Raw genomic sequence first — 21,868 nt, forward strand, 5'->3', positions numbered from 1 at the left:
GGGCGGGTTCGGGCGCTAACTGATGGGTTTGCTTGCTTGTCCCGTTATTTGGTTGTTTCTGCAGCCAGCTTCAAAGGTACCGTTTCAAACAACTTCAGCACAAAGAACTGATACCACCCATTCCTCAACTGACCCTTATTTCAGACCGAACAGCTCTTACAGGTTGATTCACTGTTGAAGGTGGGAGTGACTGCACCAGACACGCTCCCAACAGGCAGCCGGTAAACACACAGAAACCACCGGCGCCTTTTTATCCCTGTGGAACACGCGCGCAGGCCAAGCCGGCATCATTGGCTGTCCGGGGGAGTTTTGGGGAGCGCTGGGGGGTACCGGACAGGAGACAGGAGGCTGTCGGATCCGTGAGGGGGGCAGACCTGCAGAGGGCGGACAGGTGCGTGTGTTCAGGTAAGTCCCTAAGATTCGCCTGCGTGACTTTCTCTTCCGACAAAAGCGCTTGGATACACACCAAAAGATACTCTACAGATAGACAGACTGCCCATAATATTGATCTACAGCTTGTCCCATCTTGTGAAATCCCACCCTGGTGCGCACACATTTTTCAAACTTAATATTTCTGTTTACAGAACCAGCTCATTGTACGGACCCGGTCCAAGGTCCCGGTCCAGCTGGGGGGAGTCCAGTTCTTGTCTCTTGTACGCTCAGCACAAGCAGCCAGTTCGTGTTACAAAGTTTCTTTGAACTTAAAAAAAATGCTTTGATCTTTTCCCGCCTCCCGAAACGTTCGGGTTCAGTTAGTTCAGCAATCCTGACATCTGACAGAAGTGAAAGAGACCCATGAGGGATCAGATCCCGGGTTCAAGCGGATGTCTCCCACACACCTCTGACGGCCAAAAACCTCTTTAGACCAAACAAGCAGCAGAGACGAACAGACTGCGCAAACAGGAGAAAGAGCAGGTGGATGAAGGAGCTCATCAGCAGATCCTGCTTTGAGATTGTCTGGGAGGCTAAATCCTCTCTTTTGTTGTCTGCAAAGGGTTTATAGATTAAACCATCCGTTCATCCATTTTCTGATCGCTTCTCCCAATTCAGGAACACGGCAGTGTGGAGCCCATCCATGCAAGCAACAGGCAGGAGGCAGGATACACTCTGGACAGGACACCAGTCCATCACAGGGAAGACAGACCCAGACCCAGACCCAGACCCAGACCCACCCACACACACATCTTAAGACAGGGAGGAAAGGAATTCAAACCGCTGTTGGTTACAGTATATGGCAAAGACTCTCTTCTGTGCTGGGGAGACAGATGTGCTGTGTTGTATGTCCAATGATGTCCAATGATGTGTTTGTATCATACAGTAAATGGATGTAGATGTTATATTGAGTGTATGTGCTTTGGCAACACTGGGATTTACTGGTCATGCCAAGAAAGCGGTTTGAATTTCAACATTTGAATTTGACAGACGGGGAGAGAACAATGCAGCTGGAGGACTTACTCCAGTGCTCCAGCCCCTCTGAGCCACCGCGCGTCCTCGACAAGGAGATGGAGAGCCCAGGGCACCGGGCAGCTGTCCGGACTGAGGGCCCCGCAGGTCTCGGGGTCGCCCAGGACCCCAGAGCGGTGCGAGGGGTGGGAGGAGAAGCTGCACCACCTCCAGGAGGCAGAGTAGGCCCGTCCCTCCTGTTCTCACGGCTGCAGCCAGGACATGTTCTCATCGATGTGCGTTCAGGAAGCGGGTTCCTGGGTTAAGGTGACAAGCCTGTACTGGCAGACCTATCTCACGGTCTCAAAGCTGTCTCTTGTCTGGAAACCATGCCAGTGCTAAATTCAGCCCTGGAGCCGAAACTAAAGAAACTATAACCATGTTATACTGTACCTCTTAAAGAACTGGTTACTGTACTGTGCTTTTACCCTGATCTCACTGGGCTTTACCGCACAGTACTGTGCTTTTACCCTGATCTTACTGGGCTTTACTGCACAGTACTGTGATTTTACCCTGATCTCATGGGGCTTTACTGTATTATGATGCAGTCAACCTTCATAAGAGTGGCTACGTCATTTGCCAGCTTCTACTACTGTTCCTACTATCACTTCTGTTGCTGCTACTACTGCTGCTCAGGAAATCCCCTGACTGAACCCAAAGAAAATTCACTTCTCCTCAGGGGTGTCTGGCAGTGTTTTGCAGGCTGTCGGCCTGCTCGCCTGACGCTCTGCTCTGGTTTGTGTGGTGAGACGCGCAGGCAGGAAGTCGAGCCAGCAGGCAGGCAGAGACACACTGTTCGGTGAGCAGCCATCAGCACCAGAGAGAACAGACCCAGGCAGCGGAGGCTTTGCGGATCCCGGCTCCAGCGCTGTCCAGAGCAAAGCATGTTCTTGCTCTCCGTGACAGGTAAGAGGGGGACCTCGCAGAGGGTTGATAATCAGTGTTTAGAGGTCGTGTTAATCTGCACCATTTAAGACAACAGGGGCCAAGTCCGGTCCAGGGACACTGGGGAGTGCGTCTCCAGGTTTTCTAGGACTCTTTAAAGCTGCTGGACCTTGAGCCAATAGGAAACTGATTTAGGTTGTTAGGAGCAGAGGTGGAATAAAAACCCGTACTGGAGTTCCCTTGAAGCAGCTGGACTCAGCCATGAAAGGAGGATCCCAGCAGGAAGATGAAGAAACTCTTGATTGAATATTAAAAACTCTGGCACCAGGCAGCAAGCCACTTTTAACAAGAGTGATTAACTCGCTAGCTCTAAAATTCTTTTCATCTTACTGAGAGTTAACGCAGCCCGGGGCTGGGGCTATACAGAGACCTTCAGCTCAGAGGACCTTTAACGAAGGATTAAGTGTAGTGTACGTTTGGAACACAGGAGAAAATAAAGTCACCAAAGATCTGCTGTTGGCTGAAAGACTGTGACATTGGGACACACATCAGGACAGAGCAATAAACAGAACCATGCATAACCACTTCCTCTTTGCCAGAATTAGTGGCCCCTGCAGTTTGAAGACTGCTTATCGCCACCTGGGAATAGACTCTAGTGTGTCGTTGTGTCAGTAATACTCTAAACTAGGGTTTGTCATTAACATGACAAGAGCAGACTTACACTAAGAACTAGTTTCACATTTATATAAAAATAGACTATTCTCAATTCCAACAAATGTTTTCATGTATTTGTGTGTTTTATTGAAGTCATTTGCTACCTCAAAACCTAAACATCTGTCACCCTGTTCTTGAACAGCCACAGCATCTTCTGTTATTCCAGCTGAGCTCTTAATGACTTAATAGGATCCATCAACTGCTTAAGTAGGAGGAGTTAACATATTTCCCTATTCTGTGCTCATTGAGTACTTAAAAATGAGCTGCCCTAGAGTGTTGTCATGGGGCTAATATATCCCACGAGTCACCTGGGCCCATCCTTGACTACACAGCTGCCAAGGTGTGGCTGAATCTGACATCTGCAGGCCTCACCTGTCCTTCTCAGCGCCTGTTCTTGGGGAAGTCTGGGTGACCCAGTGGCCCGCGGAGGTGCGCTGTCACATCAGCAGCTCGGTCACCTTCTACTGCAGTGTGGGGTCGGACGGGGAGGAGGTGGCCGACTGCGTGCCCTACTGGTACGTCCCTGGCTGGTTCTGGAGGTGAGCAGAGCCAAACAGTCCGCTAGGGCTTCTGGGGGACGGGCAGCACTCTTAATGCCACAGACCCGCCTGTGGCACCATGGGACACGGGTCAGTAACCTCCACTTTCCCTCGCTCTCCGGCCGGAAGACAGGGCGGGCACCAGACTCCAGTGGTGGGGTGGTGACCAGTACCCCAGCTGGGGATCCTTTGTGCATGCAGGTCCATGCGGTACACTCCCCCATCCTGCAGTACAGCTTCTAGCTAGTACTAACCTGTGAACATGTGCTTCTTTATTGTGGTCCACACACACATACGAAACCAGACACAGAAATAGATCACCTCGCTGCAGTTTTAGATAAACATCTTCACAACGCTGCTATCTCTCTGACAAGGTTTCTTGTACTGCAGGACTGGCACAGGTGTTCTGGAGTTTAAATAATAGAAGGTGATCAGGAGGTTAAAAACCTCCTGATTTGGTGTTTTTGTGTTTGGGGGATTTTTGTGAGCTCGCAGAAAAGACATTTCATTGCCAGCAACTACTGCTGCACGCTGTATTGTTGTGCTTTTGATAAATAAACTTTGATTTTGATTTGAGACACATGGTGAATGTGTTAACACTAGTTAGAAGCCTTTGGCGGCCCCTGGTGGCAGCTCCCCAGTAATTACAGTCCCTCCAAAGACATCCCTGTTTCCAGCCGCCTGGTGTTTTATTTAAGGGGGGGCTCAGGTTTGTGTGCTTTCTTTGCAGGGTGTGGTTCGTCAGCACTGGGCCTGGTGTACTTTCTCTTTGCTCTGAACAGCGCGATTCTCTTCTGGATCTGCGCCGCAGTCTGCTTGGTGTTCTGGCGCAGGACGCCGAGCTGCCAATCGGAACCGAGCGGCTTCTACGCCAAACCCCCGAAGACAGCGCGCTGTGGGAGTGGAACTTGAAATAACCATGTGGACATGTTCCCCCCTCCTCCTCCTCAAATAATAAAATCACTGTTCCCCTCTGCGCCTCAAACAACGTGGCTACACGATCCACGACCCTCTCTGAAGTAAACTGTCCGAGTGTGGGACGATGTTCATTAAATTGGCTCATCAATAACACCACAGCTGTCCAGGTGGTTTCCCAAAGCAAAGCAGTACACAGTCACACCAGAGCACACCAGAGCACACCCGCGACCTTGACCTGGACAAATTGGTTTAAAAATGGATGGATGTGTATTGGACACCCCTTGTATAAGGCCTGCTTACAGTAGGTACTTATCGCCTGTGGACGATGGTAAGAAATAAATAACTAATACATATCCATTGTTTCCATAATAAAGCCTAAGTTAGACATTTACCATCACTTTACAAACTGGGTTTCATAAACAAATAGTAATCATCTTGAAGCAGCCTTACAGAGGTATTTCCACAATCTGCGTGCTCATATTTGGCGTTGCTGCTATTAAAATTAGTAGACAGCTGGGGACCTGTGTCATCAGAGACAGGGGTGAAAATGCTACTCTGTTGTGAATTAGAACAGGAAGTACCAGTGCATCTAAATCCTCCACATACAGCTACTGTGGAAGAAACGGACACGTAGCGATATGACAACATGCAGACAGAAGACTGATCCACATGGGAAAGGCCTGTAGCTCGTTCTCATCCCCTTACTTTCCATTCGCTGCCTGACTGTAGGATCTTATGCAGACTATTTCAAATGAACTAACGGCATTAATACTTGTGAGTCTTGCCAAAGTAATTCTGTGCACCTGAACTAAGTTCAGTTTGCCGCAGGGTTGAATGCAGACACAATCAACGGTTTTGTTTCCGATTTTGCTTTGGGGGTTTTGCTGACTTTTTTCACCTTTAGGAGTGTTCAGTCGGAGCCGCTAAGATCCAATTAAATCTTGACAACATGACAGAGATGTGCACCCTTCAAACTATCACTTTCATTTTGCTTCCTATTAGCTTTGATCTGGGATGGACAGTAAAAACATCCTGATGCTTTCGGAATTACAGAAGACGTTTTTGCTCTCAGATGCCTGCTGTGGTATGCACATTCCTGTGGCTTCTAGACATGTTTTTTTTTCAAATGGGGACTTCTGGAAAAGCCCAACACACAAAACGAATCGTGTCCCAAGAAGGGGCTGCCAAAAACCCGATCTCTGGAGCCAAGATCTGTTGTCTACAGATGGGCAAATTCCCCTTCATGCAGAAAATGGTTTTCTGTTTCATTTTCCCTGTTTCAGCTGCTGCAGGTTTTGTTCCCAGGGTGTCAGGGTTTGGGTTTGTATGCAGACCAGCTCCAGAGCCCTGTGAGAGTGTGCCTGGGCTGATCGCATCTTGTCCCCGTACCGTACAGCTGCTGCAGATCTGTGGCCATGGCTCGAACCCACAGCCCCAGCCCTCCATCCTGCGGCAGACTTTCAGATCCTTTATATAAGCCAATTAAGTCAAGCGAGAACCAGTTTGTGTGAGTGAGTGAGTGAGTGAGTGAGTGAGTGAAGTATCCTGCTGAAGGCTACAACTAATTAAAAGCTCTGCTCAGTGATCGATCGAGCAAGAAACTGCACTTGGTCTTCCGGCGCTGCCCGTTACAGGTGTCTTACCAGCAGCCTCCGGCGCTGATGCAGGAAAAAAAGCGGGATCAGCGCAGTGCCTCTACTGCGGTCAGAAAGACCACTAGCGCCACCTGCTGGACTTTGTCACACTGACTCCCTCAGTCAACACTCAGAGCTGGTTCCATTAAACTTCGAAAACCCCTTCAAAACATGGAGCAGAACATGCGAAGTCCACACAGCAGGTGTATTTAATAAACTATATCTATTTTATATTATACATATTAATTGTATACAATGAGTTCATGTTTAAAGTAGTGGTTTACTGAATAGCAGAACTAATAGGTTTCATTGTGTATTGTGAGTGTGGTTCCAGACATACGAAAAGTAAAGATGTACAATTATAATACGTGATTAACTGTGTATGTTTCAGAGTTTTATTTGGGTAGGAGATGGGGAGGGGTAAAAAAATTAGAAAGCAACAAAATAAAAATGAGCTAATTGCACACAAGCTGGAAACGATACAGTGTCAAAGTTCATTTAAGCAAAAGGCAGCTTCAGCCTCTAAAAACAAGCCCATGTAAAAAACACCCACCAAGCCCCCCCCCCAGCCTCCTGACTATATTAATCTTGCTTGTAAAAATGGTGCCCAATTCTAGACCATGCCTTCTCCCGGGTTTTATAAATTGTCACCAATCCAGCAACTGTCAAGGACTTAAGTTCAGGGGTTTCAAGTTCAACCCAGCCAGCCTCCTGTCACTATGGAAACCCCTGGATGGAAGGCCAATCTGTCTCCAGGGGTCCCCAGTTCTGTGTCTGGGGCCAGTGTGTCTACAGCAGGGGTACCAAACCCAGTCCCCAGAAGGACTGCTATCTTCTGGGTTTTATTTGTTCCAACCTGAGCAGTTAGTTCAACAATTAACCTAATGGATTTCTTACTTTGATACACAGGAGATGTTTCTTAAGGTCTTTCACAGCTGATAACTCCTAACTATCTCTAAATGCAGCTACCTACAAAACACTTTGGAGCTAGGTCAGAAATATCACTAATGCAGTTAAATAAATAATTACACCCACCATGCAATCGAATGTTCGAGTGGAGCAGAAGACAACAGCCTCTGGGTGTGACACCCCTGGTCCATAGCTTTCAATCCAACTGAGCTCTTCATGACCTAAAGCAGCTCACTGTAGGCTCCCCTGGACCAGTTCAGCAGCTTCTTCCAGCTCTTCAGGTGCTGGTGTTTCAGAGTGCTGAAAATGTGCGGATACACCTGCCCTCCATTATTAATTAATGGCTCCTCCCCTGGAAGGAGGGTTAAACTGATCCAATTGGAGTTTAATCAAACCCGTTTCTCTCTTCTGCACACCCTGGAGCTGCTGACCATTTAAAGCAAAACAGAACAGCTACTGGGTCACACACCTCAAGATCCAGCATTGAGATCTATTTGCTAGTACTATTTTATTCAGCCGATACTTGTATCCAAAGTGACTTTAACAGCCATTTATACTGCTGGGTATTTTATTGGAGTGCTCTGGGTAAAGTACCTTGATCAGGGATACAACTGTAATCTCTCACTTATGTGTCCAGAACCATCCACACTGATGCTCCAGGTATAAATCAGGAGGCTAATTGCTTGGTTTATTTTGCTATGCATTTGTAAAGCCTCGTTAGCATTCTCAAATATGAAGGGTGGCCAGAGAAGTCTTCTTACTAGCAGCGAAAGACCTGGTAGTTTAACTTGAGACACAGGCTTCAACATGTCCTTGACGTTACAGTTCAGACACTTTGCTTTTTTAAAATGAGGGACTGAATAAATGTAAAATACAATAAAAAATAACAAGACAACTGTCCCCAGAACAGGAGGCTAGGGCTGTGCCTTGTCAATCAGTGACAACCTTTGATAGCAGTTATTTACAAAAAATATATATACATGAGACAGAGCTTTGCTCTTCACAAAAAACTTATTTTCAATCGAAGAAGAAAAAGCAAAATATCTTCAGTGGAGGACAAAGTGACAAACACAGACATGAGAGAATGTTTATGCTATACAATCAAATGCAGACAGCTCCGCACATCAAAATCAAGTGATTAACAACATTTTATAAAACACACGTAAACTATTTCCAAGAAAAGCATTGTTTTATTTATAGCTTTGATAATTTAGCTGGACTCGCCCACCTGTCAAAGCACATCACTCGGCCTAAGGAAACTACTGTGGCCCCAGGCTTCGCCGTGCGCACTAGGCCTCAACATTACCTTCTGTTTCCCTGACAACGCTAGACTAAATCAGAAAAATAATCACGTACATCAGCCTATATTATATTAAAATACATTCAGATGTAACAATTTCAGACCCCTGTGCTGGTACTACAACAGTCTGTTTCAATCAGCCATGTTTATAATTTATTTGTTTAACTCTCTTATCTTAGCACAGGGGTTTGTTAATCGAATTCTGCGAAGCCTAGATAGATCTCAGACTAAAGCTGCTAATATAATGTTTAAAACCTTTCTTTTTTTTCTGCTGCTTGGGCATTAAATGCATCTGCAATGGAAAACCCAAAACTTTGTAATTTACCACTTGACTCCCAGACACGTTTCTACACATCGCTTCAATGTTGCATGCTTTTTAAAAGAGTATTTTTGGACTTGGGTTACATTTCAAAACGCTTAGAAGTGTAAAAAGAGGGTTTTAACCTCGGAATGTACACAGGGTGCGGGAACTACGCAGAAGGACAAAATATCAGTAGAAACAACAAAAGGGAAAAAAAAACATCCAAGGCAACACTCTTCGACGACGGAAACGTTTTACGTTTAACGTTTTACGCTAGGCTTCTAGTTTTATTTAGTTTTTGCTCGTTTAAACATCGAAAAGTGTTTCATTGCCGCAAAATGTGACAAAACAACTCGTCTTAAATATTTACAGATCACATAGTCGTGTCATTACAAAAAATAAACAAAGTCTAACTGGTGAAGGCCCTTGCTCATTTCTCGTAGGGTGTGGGGTGCACTCCCGTATCTACAAATCAAGACCATTCAAGAAATTTCAGTGTTCAATGATTATTTCACCTAATTCACGGAGAATGCAGGATCAAATCTAGCATGCAGCTGTCTATGGTTCTTCGGTCCAGCCCTTTATAAGACGTTGTCGCAATTACAAAGCTAAATCAGTTTTAAAACTCAATGCACTGCGGGAAAGGAGACTTTCAAACTACCATCTCTTTTAAGTCTCTAAATTCCCACATATGCTCGGAACAGGCTTAACAAAAGACTAGAATCCTATCAGGATAGAGTACAAGACCGGTCTAGTTTCATGCAAGAACTTGCACATCCGACAGGAGCACAAACCCTACAGCTCACGACCGGATCGGCTTCATCGCCATGTCCGTGGTCTCCGATAATTCCAGGTGATTTGAATAAGGCATGAAAACCATCTCCTTCACACAAAAAGCTCGATTTCCTCTGCAAAAGACTTCACCAGTCCTGGTGACACATGAACAGACAACTAACGTGCTTTTTTTGTTTTCAAAAATGACAATCTGCTAATGTATATACATGAATTTCAAGTTAATATGTACAACACCGACCATAAAGACTCCCAGATCCTAAAACAGAAGCTCCTTACAGAGAATGAGAGGGAGAGGGTGAGAAAGTGATGGTTACAATCTTCCCTATGACCCATCTCACCTCCTTATCTCTCTTATCTCCTGGTTTTCAAAACTGAATTTTCACATGTTTGGGATGTTCAACATATATTACCGCAGGGATCTGGAAGGCGGGGGGTACTTATAACGGGACGACCTTGTTACACACAGAAACCGGGCAAGTTCGGTCGTACTGGGGCGTGAAGGAAGTAAAGAACTACAAAAGGGAGGTGTCGGTTTACTGACGTCATCAGACGGCGCCGCTGCTCTTCTGCGAATTAAATCGGACAAGATAGGTAGTTCCATAACTCTGTCATTGGAAATCTTTTCTTAAAACGAACATGCTGATATATAATATTATTTATGATAATTCTCATCGTCATTATCCCCAACACATATCAACACAGGTATCAGACTCTTTCACCACGAAAGAAAGAAAAATCAATCAGGAGAATATATATAAAAATAAGAAGTAAGGGCATCTACTTCCAAACCGCACACCTTCAACTCGAGCGTCAGTCCGCGGACTAACTAACGCCGAACTGAGACACGGGGGAGTGTGCGTGTCCAGTCGGAACCCACGTATCGCTACACGATCTCCTGGTTGATACGAGGGGACGTGGTGGTGGAGGCGAAATTGTCATAGCGCTTCTCTCCAACATTTTTTGGCAAATAAAAAAACAGACGCCGCGCTTCTGAGCCAGTCCGGAGAACCGTACTCTCCGAACCCGGGTCACAGAGCCCTGGAGTCTGCGTGATTCTCCCGGTCCAACACAGGAAGATTATTTTAAAAAACAAACAGTAGGTTTTGCGGGGATGTTGAATATAGGAGCGGGTATCGAACTGAGTGACCGGCTCGCTGTCGATCGCGGTTTGTCCGTTTTGCAATGGGCAGTTTGCGACGAGCGAGCGAGCGAACGATGTCCGCTCACCTACACTGGACAGCTGAGAAAAGAGTGACCAGTGACCAAACTACCAGTCGCCTAAGAGGAATCCCTAAAAATAAGACTGACAACCAGCAGGCCACTTCAGTGGCTGGAACAGCTCAAAAATAACAACCACATCCACAATCAGGGCTACGAGAGTGTGCACAGGCAGGGATCAGGTGGGGATGCTGTTTTGGGGTTTTTGGAATGATTACAGTTCACTGGTGAGGTGCAGGGGGGAGTGGAGAGATTACAGGGCGCACTTTAACGTTGGTCTGCTCCTCAGCGTCATTTCCTTAATCGAATCTCGTTTTTTGAGGAGCACTGTGAGACACAGGGGAGGCTAGGCCACGCCCCCTGTCCCCCTCCGTCATCCACCCCGCCCCTCCCACTAGTGAGGGGAAGGGGAGGGGCTTTGCGGTGAGATCATGGTTTCCATGTGAGTGAGGGTGTGGCATGTGACCCCGCCCCCGCCCCGCCCTCCCCCAATCCAATCCTTTCAGTTCATTTGCTCTAAGAATTTGTAGGTGGGGTTTTCGTAGCCGTGGTTCTGCATCTTGTTCAGCTGCCTCTCCTCCGGGGTCAGCATGGGGTCAACCTGCTGTCAGAGAGAGAGAGAGAGAGCGAGTAGGCGGGGTGAAACTGTGGGGCACAGAGAGAATTTATCCACATCGACCCACCAGTGGTCAACTAACGGCTGCAACTTCCACCCTGTAGCCTAATCTCATCAGATCTCAGGAACTAAGCAAGGCAGGCCCTGGTCAGTCCAGGCATGAGAGACCCCTAAGGAAAACCAGGTCGCTGCTGGAAATGTGCTGGGAGACCCCTAGGTGGCGCCCTTCCCTCTGGACCAGCATTTCTATACTGAGGCCTTATGCCCCATTGATGACTGGGCACACTGTGCTACAGGAGGACGAGATCCTGACAAGCTGGTCAATAACGACGCTGGTGCAGAGTGGCCACTGTGCGTCTCCCAGGTGGACTGCAGTGACATTCTGACATTTTTTGAGGATGAAATGTGCTCTATAAATGCAATGTATTCTTATTAAACAGATTATGTTTGTTTGTGTTTCACCTTCTGACTAGTGGGCACAAAAAGCCATAGTTAATCCCATCCTGTTAAGGACAGATGACTTCACTTCGTAAGGGCAGAGAAGTCATCAGTCACTCAGTGATCGAATCTGTCCTGTGTGGATGTCGACTAGGTGGAGGCTGTCCAGCCTGAGCTGGCCAGGAGGGGGCGCTCTGCCCTTCCCTTACCTCCACTATCCCGTGGCTGATGGTCCCGTACGGCTTCCTGCGGACCAGCAGCAGGCTGATCACCATCACCATCGCTATGGCAACCGCCACCACCAGCAGCCCCACCATGGCACCGCGGTTGAAGGTCTCCAGGGCGTCTGGTTGCTAGGAGATGGGGAAGGGAGGAGGTGTGAGGGATGAGAAAAAGCGATTTGGATTTAATACAGGTGGGGTCTAAAACGAAGTAAAAGCACAGTACAGTGCAGTAAAGGCCAGTGAGATCGGGGTAAAAGCACAGTAGAGTGCAGTAAGGCCCAATGAGATCAGGGTAAAAACACAGTACAGTGCAGTAAGGCCCTGTGAGATCAGGGTAAAAGCACAGTACAGTGCAGTAAGGCCCAGTGAGATCAGGGTAAAAGCACAGTACAGTGTAGTAAGGCCCAGTGAGATCAGGGTAAAAGCACAGTACAGTGCAGTAAGGCCCAGTGAGATCAGGGTAAAAGCACAGAGAGGTGTAGTGCTCATGATAATAGCTGTGTGTGAATCAGTGTGCACATGTATGTGGTACAAAGTAAATCGACTGAGTAACTGGCAGAGATAGTGACTCAGATGCTCCCACAAGTGGACTAAGACACAGGACACGAGGCCCTCTCTAACGAGTCACGGGGAGTCTTACCAGCTCATCTCTCTGGATCCCAGACGACTTGTACACCACCTGCTTGATGTCCACGGAGGTGTTCACCTGGACAGGTAGACAGCAGGACAGACAACTGACTTCACATACTTCTGGCATTGACACCTTTAAAAAGGTTGTTCTAGTCCACCTCACGTCACAAACTTGCCTTGACAGCACCATGTCAGCCATGCCTGTAAAGCCCCTTGAATTAACTGAATTCATTTCGGGGGGATTTCATTAAGTTAATTCAGGGCTTAAAGCCATGTCCTGCACTGCCAGGCAGAAGCAACAGAAGACAAGATTCCTTACTACTAGTATTGAACAGGCAATCTGATACAAACATTCACAACCCTCCAAGGCAGTGACAGGGTCAGCCCAGTGGACGTCTTCAGAATCAGCAGTGACACACAAACCACAGTGGTGAGTTTAAAACCAGAGAACAGGAGCGGGAGGCACCACTTTACACAAAGGGTGGTGGGAGTCTGGAACAACCTATCAGGCAAGTTGCTGAAACTGATACCCTGGCTTCCCCCTGCATCCCCGAGACTGGCCAGATCAGCGCTACTCAACACCCGCTCCGTTAACAGCAAGGCTCTTCTTTTATGTGACATTATCAAAGAAAAACAACTGGACCTTCTGTGCTTAACCGAAACCTGGCACAAACAAAACGATGGACTCCTGTTCAACCAACTAGTTCCTCCTGGATATGGTTTCTTTTACCTTCCGCATCTTTCAGGCAGAAGCGGGGGCATCATTGTTATTTACAACCTTTTTTACAGTCTAAGTCCTATAGCTATACCTCCTCCCTCTTCTTTTGAATGTCTTGTTTTAAATGTTTCTATCCCCCAATCTACTATTATTGCCACAGTTTACAGACCACCCAAACCCAGTGGAGTCTTCTTAGGTGAGTTTGCTGATTTTCTCTCATTCTTATCCCTTAAATTTAAAAGGATCCTTATTCTAGGGGACTTTAATATACACATTGATTCAACCTCTTCCAGTCTGGCTAAAGACTTCCTTTCTCTTTTGGGATGCTTTGACCTTGCTCAGTTTGTTTGTAGCCCTACACATAACAAAGGACACACCTTAGATCTAATTATTGCAAATGACTCCTTTGTCTCCCACTGCTCCCCCCTTGATCTAGGCCTCTCTGACCACTTAGCCATTCTTTTCAATCTGGAATTACCTGTTTCTAACACTTCCCCCTCACGCTCTGTAAATTTCCGCAACTGGCGATCAATTGATCACCCAAGGTTTGCAAATTCTGTTCTGTCCTCCTTATCCTGTTTCTCTTCCTCTGACCCTCTAGAGGACAAAATACAGTTACTTGACAATGCTCTTTTATCTACCCTCGACACCTTTGCTCCTTTAAAAACTCGAACCATCTCCTTCTCTCGCCCTGCCCCCTGGTACAATGACCATCTGCGTTCCATGAAGGCAGCCTCTCGCAAACTTGAGCGTAGGTGGCGTCTTTCCGGCCTCAATGTACATTATCAGGCCTGGAGAGATTACTTATCTGATTATAAGGTTACTATAGAGTCTGCTAGATCCACCTACTTCTCTCACATCATTGAAAATCACCAAAACAATCCCAGACATCTTTTCTCCACCATCAACAGACTGCTCAAGCCAAACTGCCCCACCACATTACCTGCCTCATCACAACTTTGCAACACATTTTTAGATTTCTTTAGTTCTAAGATTGACAACATCCGGCATCACATTCTCTCCACTACGGATATAATTTCCACACCTCCTCCCTCCTCATCCAACTTCTCTGGTTCCCGTCTCTCCAGCTTCTCTCTTCTTGACTCAGCATCCCTAAACAAACTAGTTACGAGCATGAAACCCACCACATCTATTTTAGATCCCATTCCCACCACTTTATTCCAGTCCTATTTCTCTTCTCTCTGTCCCATTGTCCTCAATATAATACACGAATCCTTGAGAACCGGCATTGTACCAACGGTCCTCAAAACTGCTGCTATTACCCCAGTGCCAAAGAAGCCTAACATGGCTCTCGACAATCTTAACAACTTTCGCCCCATCTCCAACTTACCCTTTCTCTCTAAAATTCTAGAACGTGCTGTCACACTTCAGTTACATAACCACCTCATGACAAACAACCTTTTCGAACCCCTCCAATCTGGCTTCCGTCAACTTCACAGCACAGAAACCGCCCTAGTCAAAGTCACCAACGATCTCCTAATAGCTTCTGATTCTGGTTCTCTTTCCATACTCATCCTTCTTGATCTCAGTGCTGCCTTTGACACTGTTGACCATAACATCTTGCTTTCTCGTCTCGAGACTGTGTTTGGAGTCTCTGACACTGCCCTCAAATGGTTTAAGTCTTACCTCACTGATCGCTGTCACTTTGTCTCTCTCAATGGGTACAGGTCTGAAATCGGTCTTGTCAAGTCTGGTGTCCCTCAGGGCTCAATACTGGGCCCCTTGCTCTTCAGCATTTACATGTTCCCACTTGGTCAGCTTTTAAGATCACATGGCCTCAGCTTTCATTTTTACGCTGACGATACTCAAATATACATCCATACCAAACCCGACGCTGACGTGGCTGTCTCTATTCTATCTAACTGCATCTCTGACATAAAAATTTGGATGACTCAAAACTTCCTTCATCTTAACTGTGACAAGACTGAAGTCATGCTTATTGGTACCCCCCATCAACTTCGTAAAGCCAGTCCTGTAACCCTGTCTGTAGATGGCTCTGTACTTGAGCTTCAGTCTAAATTGAAAAACCTTGGGGTTATATTCGATTCTGGCTTAACATTCGACCCACATGTACAGCATACTGTCAAAACATCTTTTTTTCACCTTAGAAATATCGCAAGACTACGCCCTATGCTATCATTAACTGTGGCTGAAAAGCTGATCAACATATTTGTATTCTCCCGAATTGACTACTGCAATGCTCTGCTCCCTGGTGTATCTAAATCTACTCTGAACAAGCTGCAGTATGTCCAAAATTCAGCAGCCAGAATCCTGACCAGGTCTAGTACAAGTGTTCACATTACTCCTATCCTGGAGTCCTTGCACTGGCTTCCGGTCAAATTCCGCGTAGACTTTAAAATCCTCATGCTCACCTACAAGGCTTTACATGGCTTGGCACCTCAATACCTGTCTGAACTTTTATCGCCCTACTCCCCACCTCGCAACCTCCGCTCTTCAAATTCTGCTCTCCTTACTGTCCCCCAAGCCCGTCTACATTGTATGGGCGACAGGGCCTTCTCCTGCTATGCCCCCAAGCTCTGGAACTCTTTGCCCAAGGATATTAGAGAGTCACCTTCTCTAAACTCCTTCAAATCCAGACTCAAAACCTTCTTCTTCAGAAAAGCCTTTACTTAACTGGTTCCATTCTTCACCCCTCTGCTCTTCTTAATACCATCTTCCACGGTCTCCTCTATTTTTATTGTTGTATTGTTGTAATTATAATTGTGTCCTGTCTTGTAAAATTTTCTTATTTATTGTTTAGTCTTCTTATTTATTGTTATTGTCATCCTGTAAAGCGCTTTGAGAAGCCACCTTTAAAGGCGCTATATAAAATAAAGTTTATTATTATTATTATTATTCATTCAAGAAGTAGCTGGTTGAGATCCTGGGATAAACTGACTGGTAACGACCAAACCAGCAGGACGGGATGAGTAGCCTCTCGTTCAGAACGTTGCTTTGTGCTGCTTTTGATATTTTAAACAAAGGCGACTGGATTAACATTCCAGAAGGGGGGGTTCCCCTTCCCTTACCTTCTCTTCGTACTCGTAACTGGGGACTTTGTCCACGGTGGCGTAGTCGTACTCATCCATGCCTGAGACTGACCGACAAACAGGGAAGAGAGGAAGGAATAATCCCGTTAGGAAAACCGAGCCCAGTGTTTGCACTCGCAAAGCCTGCCTGCCTTTCTGTCTCGTTTACACAGGTGAATGAATCGCTCAGTGCTCATCTAGCCTGTTTCAGTTCTGATGCTGTCACTGACATTTTGTTGTCAGTTTTGTGCAGTGAAAAATGTGGATTGTGAAATTCAGCCTATTATATAATTGCTGTTTACAACTGATTGTTAAAAGTCACTTTAAAACTGTGTCTATTCTAATCCAATCTAATCTAATCTTTACTGTTGGAGGTGTCTGAAGAGCTGGGAGAATCTGTCAAACCGCTCCAGTGAGACAGTAACGAGGTCATTTAGTTCGTTAAATGATGAGCTGGAATAAAAAGTGCACTGGGGCCTCCAGCACAGGTGCTAATTAACCAAGATGACATTCATCCACGTCAACGAAGAACTCGTCAAGCTTTCTAGAGGCTTTGTGGTGTCATGTCATTTGGGCTTTTGAAACCAGAATTCAAGTCAAGTGCAGACCCAGAGGTCTGACAACTGCTTTTTGTTGGGCTGCTTTTCAGAATCCTAAAAATATTGATTTCTGAAATAGGCAGACTGCCTGTGAAGTTTGCAGGTCGGCAGCGAACACTTCTTTTAGATCAAATATTATTTACGCATGTGATCTCATTATGAAACTGACGAATCAACTGAATCATAATTAACTAACAGACCAATAAGTTGACCACTGAGTCCAGGACAAGACATGCCAGTATTAATAGACATATAATGTCATCCTACGGCGATGTCCCTCCCAAACAGGTGCAAAGTAAAAATGCCCTCACCCCTGCTTCAGCAGGGGGCCCTATTTTTTTACCCGGCACCCCCAGAGCTGGCGCCGATGATGACAAAGGAATCGTTTTGGTTTTGCACAGTTTGCCTGAGCATGCTGGCTAGACTCCAGGCACGGCTGTCCGACTGGGTCAGTGTGCCTGGAGTCTCCCTCCTCCAGCGAGACTGGCTGTGCTGAACGGGCACTTTCTCACTCCCCCCAGGGCTCTACAATGGAGGCTGCCCCTGGTGCTGCTGGGAGAGACCCTCCAGGGTCACAGGCTCACGGAAACTGACAGATGTACGGATGTCGACTATGGACAGCAGGGAAAGTGTAGTAGATGACTGCAGAGGTAGCGTGAATGGAGCTTTATCCCTGATCTACAGAGGAAACCTACCTTTCTTCGTGGTCTGGGAGTCTGGTTTTCAGGGTGCAGGACAGGCAGAGTGCAGGGAGAAGAGGAGAGAGAGAGAGAAAGGAGAGAGAGAGAGGGCTTTAGAATTTTATTTAAGTCAATTTCCGACGTGTCGCTCAGTGGGCCCATGCCAGTCAGACTGCCGGTGAGTTTGCTAGCGTGTCAGTCAGGGTGCCAGTGTGTCAGTCAGGGTGCCAGTCAGGGTGCCAGTGTGTCAGTCAGGGTGCCAGGGTGTCAGAGTATCAGTCAGTGTGCCAGTCAGTGTGCCAGAGTGACTGTGCCAGTCTACCTGGCGTATTGAAGTGGGGAGGGTAGGGCCGGGGAGGAAAGGTCCTCTCCTCTTCTTCCTCCTCCTCCTCATCATCTCGTTCTTCCTCACTCTCAGCAGGCAGCAGCTCCTCGGTGGTCCGTGTCTCGGAGAAGGAGGTGGTCAGCAGCTCGCTGGCATCAGCCCTTTCTGATCGCAGGAGCTCCTCTGCACAGAGAGGAGAAGAGATTAACCTGGGCACACAGCCTGGACCTGAGAACTAACACTGCAGAGAGAGAGACACACTAGAGTACAGTAGCACTGCAGAGAGAGACACACACTACAGTACAGTAGCACTGCAGAGAGAGAGACACACTACAGTATGTTAAGAGACTCACGAATCTCGTCGTGCAGCTCATCGGCCAGTCTGGGCACCTTGTAGAGCAGCGCCAGGCTCTGGTTCATTCGCTCCTCGATGACGTGGAGGTGAGTGTACACCTGCGTGCACAGAGTCACAGTCTGTCACATCTTCACACAGAGGGTGGCAGGAGTGGGGAGCAAGCTACTCCTCAATAACAAGCCTCTTTCAACAACCGACCGAACGTGATCCCAGGATCAATTCAAAGCGAACCACCCAGCAGGCTAGATGGGCTGAACAGCTCCTCTCCTATGAAAATATGCTTGTGTTCCTAGGAAATGTGCAAAGAATGATTACTGGAATATTAGTGTTTATAATTAAGGATGGGCACAGTGGTCAGCATTGCTACCTCACAGCGCTGAGGCCCTGGGTTCAATTCCTGGGGCTCTATGTGTGTGGAGTCTGCATGTTCTCCCTGTGGTTGTGTGGGTTTCCTCCAGGTGTTCCAGTTTCCTCCGACAGTCCAAAGACATGCTGGTGGGTTAACTGGCTTCTGGGAAAACTGGCCCTGGTGTGTGTGTGTGTCTGTGTGTCCTGTTATGGACTGGTGCCCTGCCCTGCGCCTGTTGCCCTTGATAAAGCATCTGGAAAAACTGGACGGACAGTCGGACAGATGATTGAGGGCTCCCCTCCTCCCTCCCTCCCTCTCTCAGCACCTGGAACTTCATCTGCTCCGCCTTCTGGGGGTCCACGGCCTCGATGTGCTGGTAGTGTCTCAGCGTGTGGCGCCGGTCCTTCTGCTCGGCCCGGATGTAGCGCTTCAGGGCCTGCAGCACCCTGTCCGGCTGGGCGGGGTCCGCCTGCACGGAGGACAGGTAGCTCTCCAGCGCCACCCGGCGGTTGTTGTTGAGCGTGGCAACGACGCGGGCCAGGTGAGTCTCCACCAGCCGCTGCCTCTCCCCAGCAACCTGCTCCTCTAGAGTCTGCAGCACAGACTGGAAGTGCTGGAGAGAGAGAGGGGTTAATACAGACTCACTGACTGGACACTCCAGTACATGAACACTGCACTGAGAGAGAGGGGTTAATACAGACACACTGACTGGACACTCCAGTACATGAACACTGCACTGAGAGAGAGAGGGGTTAATACAGACACACTGACTGGACACTCCAGTACATGAACACTGCACTGAGAGAGAGAGGGGTTCATACAGACACACTGACTGGACACTCCAGTACATGAACACTGCACTGAGAGAGAGAGGGGTTCATACAGACACACTGACTGGACACTCCAGTACATGAACACTGCACTGAGAGAGAGAGGGGTTCATACAGACACACTGACTGGACACTCCAGTACATGAACACTGCACTGAGAGGCAGGTCTCTCCCTCCTCACCTCGTTGAGGGCCTGCCGGTCTGACTTGGGCAGGTTCTTGGACTGGTTGTCTGCCTCCGCCCACTCCTTCATGATCTCGTTGATGCGTTTCATCCGCCTCTCCTCCAGGTCCATCTTGGCGCGCAGGAAGTTGGCGTGCTCGCTGTCGTCACCGGGCATCTCGAAGTACACGTCCACGCCGTCCGTGGGCCGGGGGGTGGGCACCGCTGGAGCGAGGGGGCGACGCAGGAGAGAGGTGGTCAGGGGGGCGCTGTAGAGCAGAGTCACGCGGGTGCGGGCGAGAGTCGGGGTCTTACCGGAGTCTCCCACAGTTTGCGGGGGCTGCGTTGGGGGTCCGCGCGGGGTGGGGACACCCCGTTCGTAGTAGAGGGAGTCCAGGTAGTCGGAGGCCTGGTAGGGCCCAGAGTCAATGGAGTATTCATACTCTTCCTCATCACGCACGCCCTCCTCCTCCTCTTCCTCGTCCTCGTCCCCCTCTGCCTGGGGGTCGGGGGACGGGCTCGCTGGGGGGGCGGTCACCTTGGCTCTGCGGGGGAAGACAGAGCGGACGAACCGATGAGGGAACACGTCCCTCTCTCCTGCCCTCCCCAGACACCCCGTCTCCCTCTCGTCCCGGCGTCCAGCTCTTACCCTGGGCCGGCCCTGGGGTCAGCTGTGGTCACAGGGCTCCCCGTCTCGCCCCCCTCCTCGCCCTCGGCTCGCCCGCCAGCCGCTCGCCCCGGGCAGCAGACGTACTCCACGCCCCGAAACCTGTCCACCCCACAGGGCAGCAGCATGCCGTAGCTGTGGAGCTCCAGGCTATCTGCTGAGCAGGCCTGAGACACCGAGAGACGTTACAGCAGTCCATACACCAAGACAACAGTCCATACAGTCACACTGGTCCATACACCGAGACAGCAGTCTGTACACTGATACACAGGTCAATACACTGAGACAACAGTCCATACAGTCACACCAGTCCGTACACTGAGACAACAGTCCATACAGTCACACCAGTCCATACACAGAGACAGCAGTCCGTACAGTCACACTGGTCCATACACCGAGACAGCAGTCTGTACACTGACACACAGGTCAATACACTGAGACAACAGTCCATACAGTCACACCAGTCCGTACACAGAGACAGCAGTCCGTACAGTCACACCAGTCTGTACACAGAGACAACAGTCCGTACAGTCAAACCGGTCCGTACACCGAGACAGCAGTCCGTACACATTAGGTGTGCCAGTCGTTGGGCTCAGTGCACATGGCGCAGTGCAGACAGAGCGACACACAGGCGCTCACCTCCTTGGCGATGTTGTGCCAGTACACGTAGCTCTCGCAGGCGTCCATCTGCTCCTGGTGCAGGAAGCGGCAGCGATCTGGCACCAGCAGCGCCTCGCTGACAAACTCTCCTACTGAGGGAGAGGGGACGAGAGACAGGGGACAGGGGGCGGGCAGATTAGACCCTGAAGCAGAGAGAGGGAGAGTGCAGGTGGGCACGGAGACAGACGGACAGTCTTACCCAGGCAGCGGTAGGGGATGACAATGTAAGGGTGGCTCTGGCAGTGCCCGCCGGGCCGGTGGCACCAGTTGGAGATGGTGACGGGTGAGGGGCCCTCTTCCACACGCACGATCTGCAAGTCGGGGTACATCTGGACGGACACAGGGAGTCGGGTTAGGACAGGAGGGAGGAGCAGAGAGGCGGCAAAGGCCAGGAGCCAGAGGAGCAGGGCCAGGGGCACAGAGAGGGACAGACGTGGGTACAGAAGGGGCACAGGGATATAGACTGACTAGGGGCTTCACAGCAGGGAGTGGCGTCACATGACCTCCCTGCGTGACTGGGGGAGGGTGGGGCGGAGGGCCTGGGGGGGCGCTGTTCCTGCAGACCAGTCAGAGAGGGGGGGAGAGATGGGCTGACAGGGCTTTGCCAAGGAGTATTTCGGCAGGCTGCCCATCGCACGTGACTGCATAGATACCGACAGGACAAGGGAAATGAGAGAGAGAAGAAGAGAGAGGCCATGTTTGCTGAGCGAGCTGTGCGTCACATCTCTGCCTAGCTGTGAGATTTCTCAGCGGCTCTGCTCTGGTCCCTGCCCAGCCTCCAGAGTGCGTCTGCTACCTCCAGGTAGAGCTCAAGGAGCGGGTTTCTCCAGCCTGAGCTGTCACACCGCGTCGGTCATCCACCCACTGCTCCTGTCGTCCTCACTTCAGTACAGTAAAAGACTGTTGCCG

At 48.8% G+C, this 21,868-nt stretch overlaps 3 protein-coding genes across 7 annotated transcripts in view; 2 read left to right on the forward strand and 1 right to left on the reverse strand.

The window, feature by feature from the left end:
• kcnj20 (potassium inwardly rectifying channel subfamily J member 20) overlaps positions 1–21,868 on the forward strand; it is a 181,203-nt gene that overhangs the window by 148,587 nt on the left and 10,748 nt on the right. The gene's annotated exons all lie outside the window — the stretch shown is intronic.
• Positions 86–6,505, forward strand: LOC148640388 (uncharacterized). Of its 2 annotated transcripts, none has more exons than XM_088621356.1 (4): positions 86–405; positions 1,423–2,349; positions 3,428–3,581; positions 4,312–6,505. In XM_088621356.1, exons 2-4 carry the CDS (start codon positions 2,328–2,330, stop codon positions 4,496–4,498), a joined length of 363 nt encoding a protein of 120 aa, XP_088477482.1. In that variant the 5' UTR covers positions 86–405; positions 1,423–2,327; the 3' UTR covers positions 4,499–6,505. The 2 variants fall into 2 exon arrangements, with proteins under 2 accessions (XP_088477482.1, XP_088477483.1); XM_088621357.1 differs by having other exon boundaries at positions 3,428–3,557.
• The window catches only part of aplp1 (amyloid beta precursor like protein 1), a 28,389-nt gene continuing 14,733 nt past the window's right edge, over positions 8,213–21,868 (reverse strand). Inside the window, exons 3-15 of one of the 3 annotated variants that reach the window (XM_088621232.1) lie at positions 21,159–21,288; positions 20,939–21,051; positions 20,282–20,466; positions 19,948–20,177; positions 19,652–19,857; positions 18,966–19,253; positions 18,290–18,389; positions 17,934–18,119; positions 17,627–17,647; positions 16,333–16,400; positions 12,575–12,640; positions 11,920–12,063; positions 8,213–11,257 (exon numbers count right to left, since the gene is read on the reverse strand). In XM_088621232.1, the coding sequence (XP_088477358.1) occupies positions 11,159–11,257; positions 11,920–12,063; positions 12,575–12,640; positions 16,333–16,400; positions 17,627–17,647; positions 17,934–18,119; positions 18,290–18,389; positions 18,966–19,253; positions 19,652–19,857; positions 19,948–20,177; positions 20,282–20,466; positions 20,939–21,051; positions 21,159–21,288 (1,836 nt within the window). In that variant the 3' untranslated portion in view covers positions 8,213–11,158. Of the gene's footprint in view, positions 11,261–11,919; positions 12,064–12,574; positions 12,641–16,332; positions 16,401–17,626; positions 17,648–17,933; positions 18,120–18,289; positions 18,390–18,965; positions 19,254–19,651; positions 19,858–19,947; positions 20,178–20,281; positions 20,467–20,938; positions 21,052–21,158; positions 21,289–21,868 lie in introns of all 3 variants that reach the window. The other 2 variants (XM_088621231.1, XM_088621229.1) reach the window with 2 other exon arrangements.

The sequence above is a fragment of the Lepisosteus platostomus genome, chromosome 26 (assembly GCF_059453375.1).
Source record: "Lepisosteus platostomus isolate fLepPlt1 chromosome 26, fLepPlt1.hap1, whole genome shotgun sequence".
In the NCBI taxonomy this organism is placed as follows: Eukaryota; Metazoa; Chordata; class Actinopteri; order Semionotiformes; family Lepisosteidae; genus Lepisosteus; species Lepisosteus platostomus.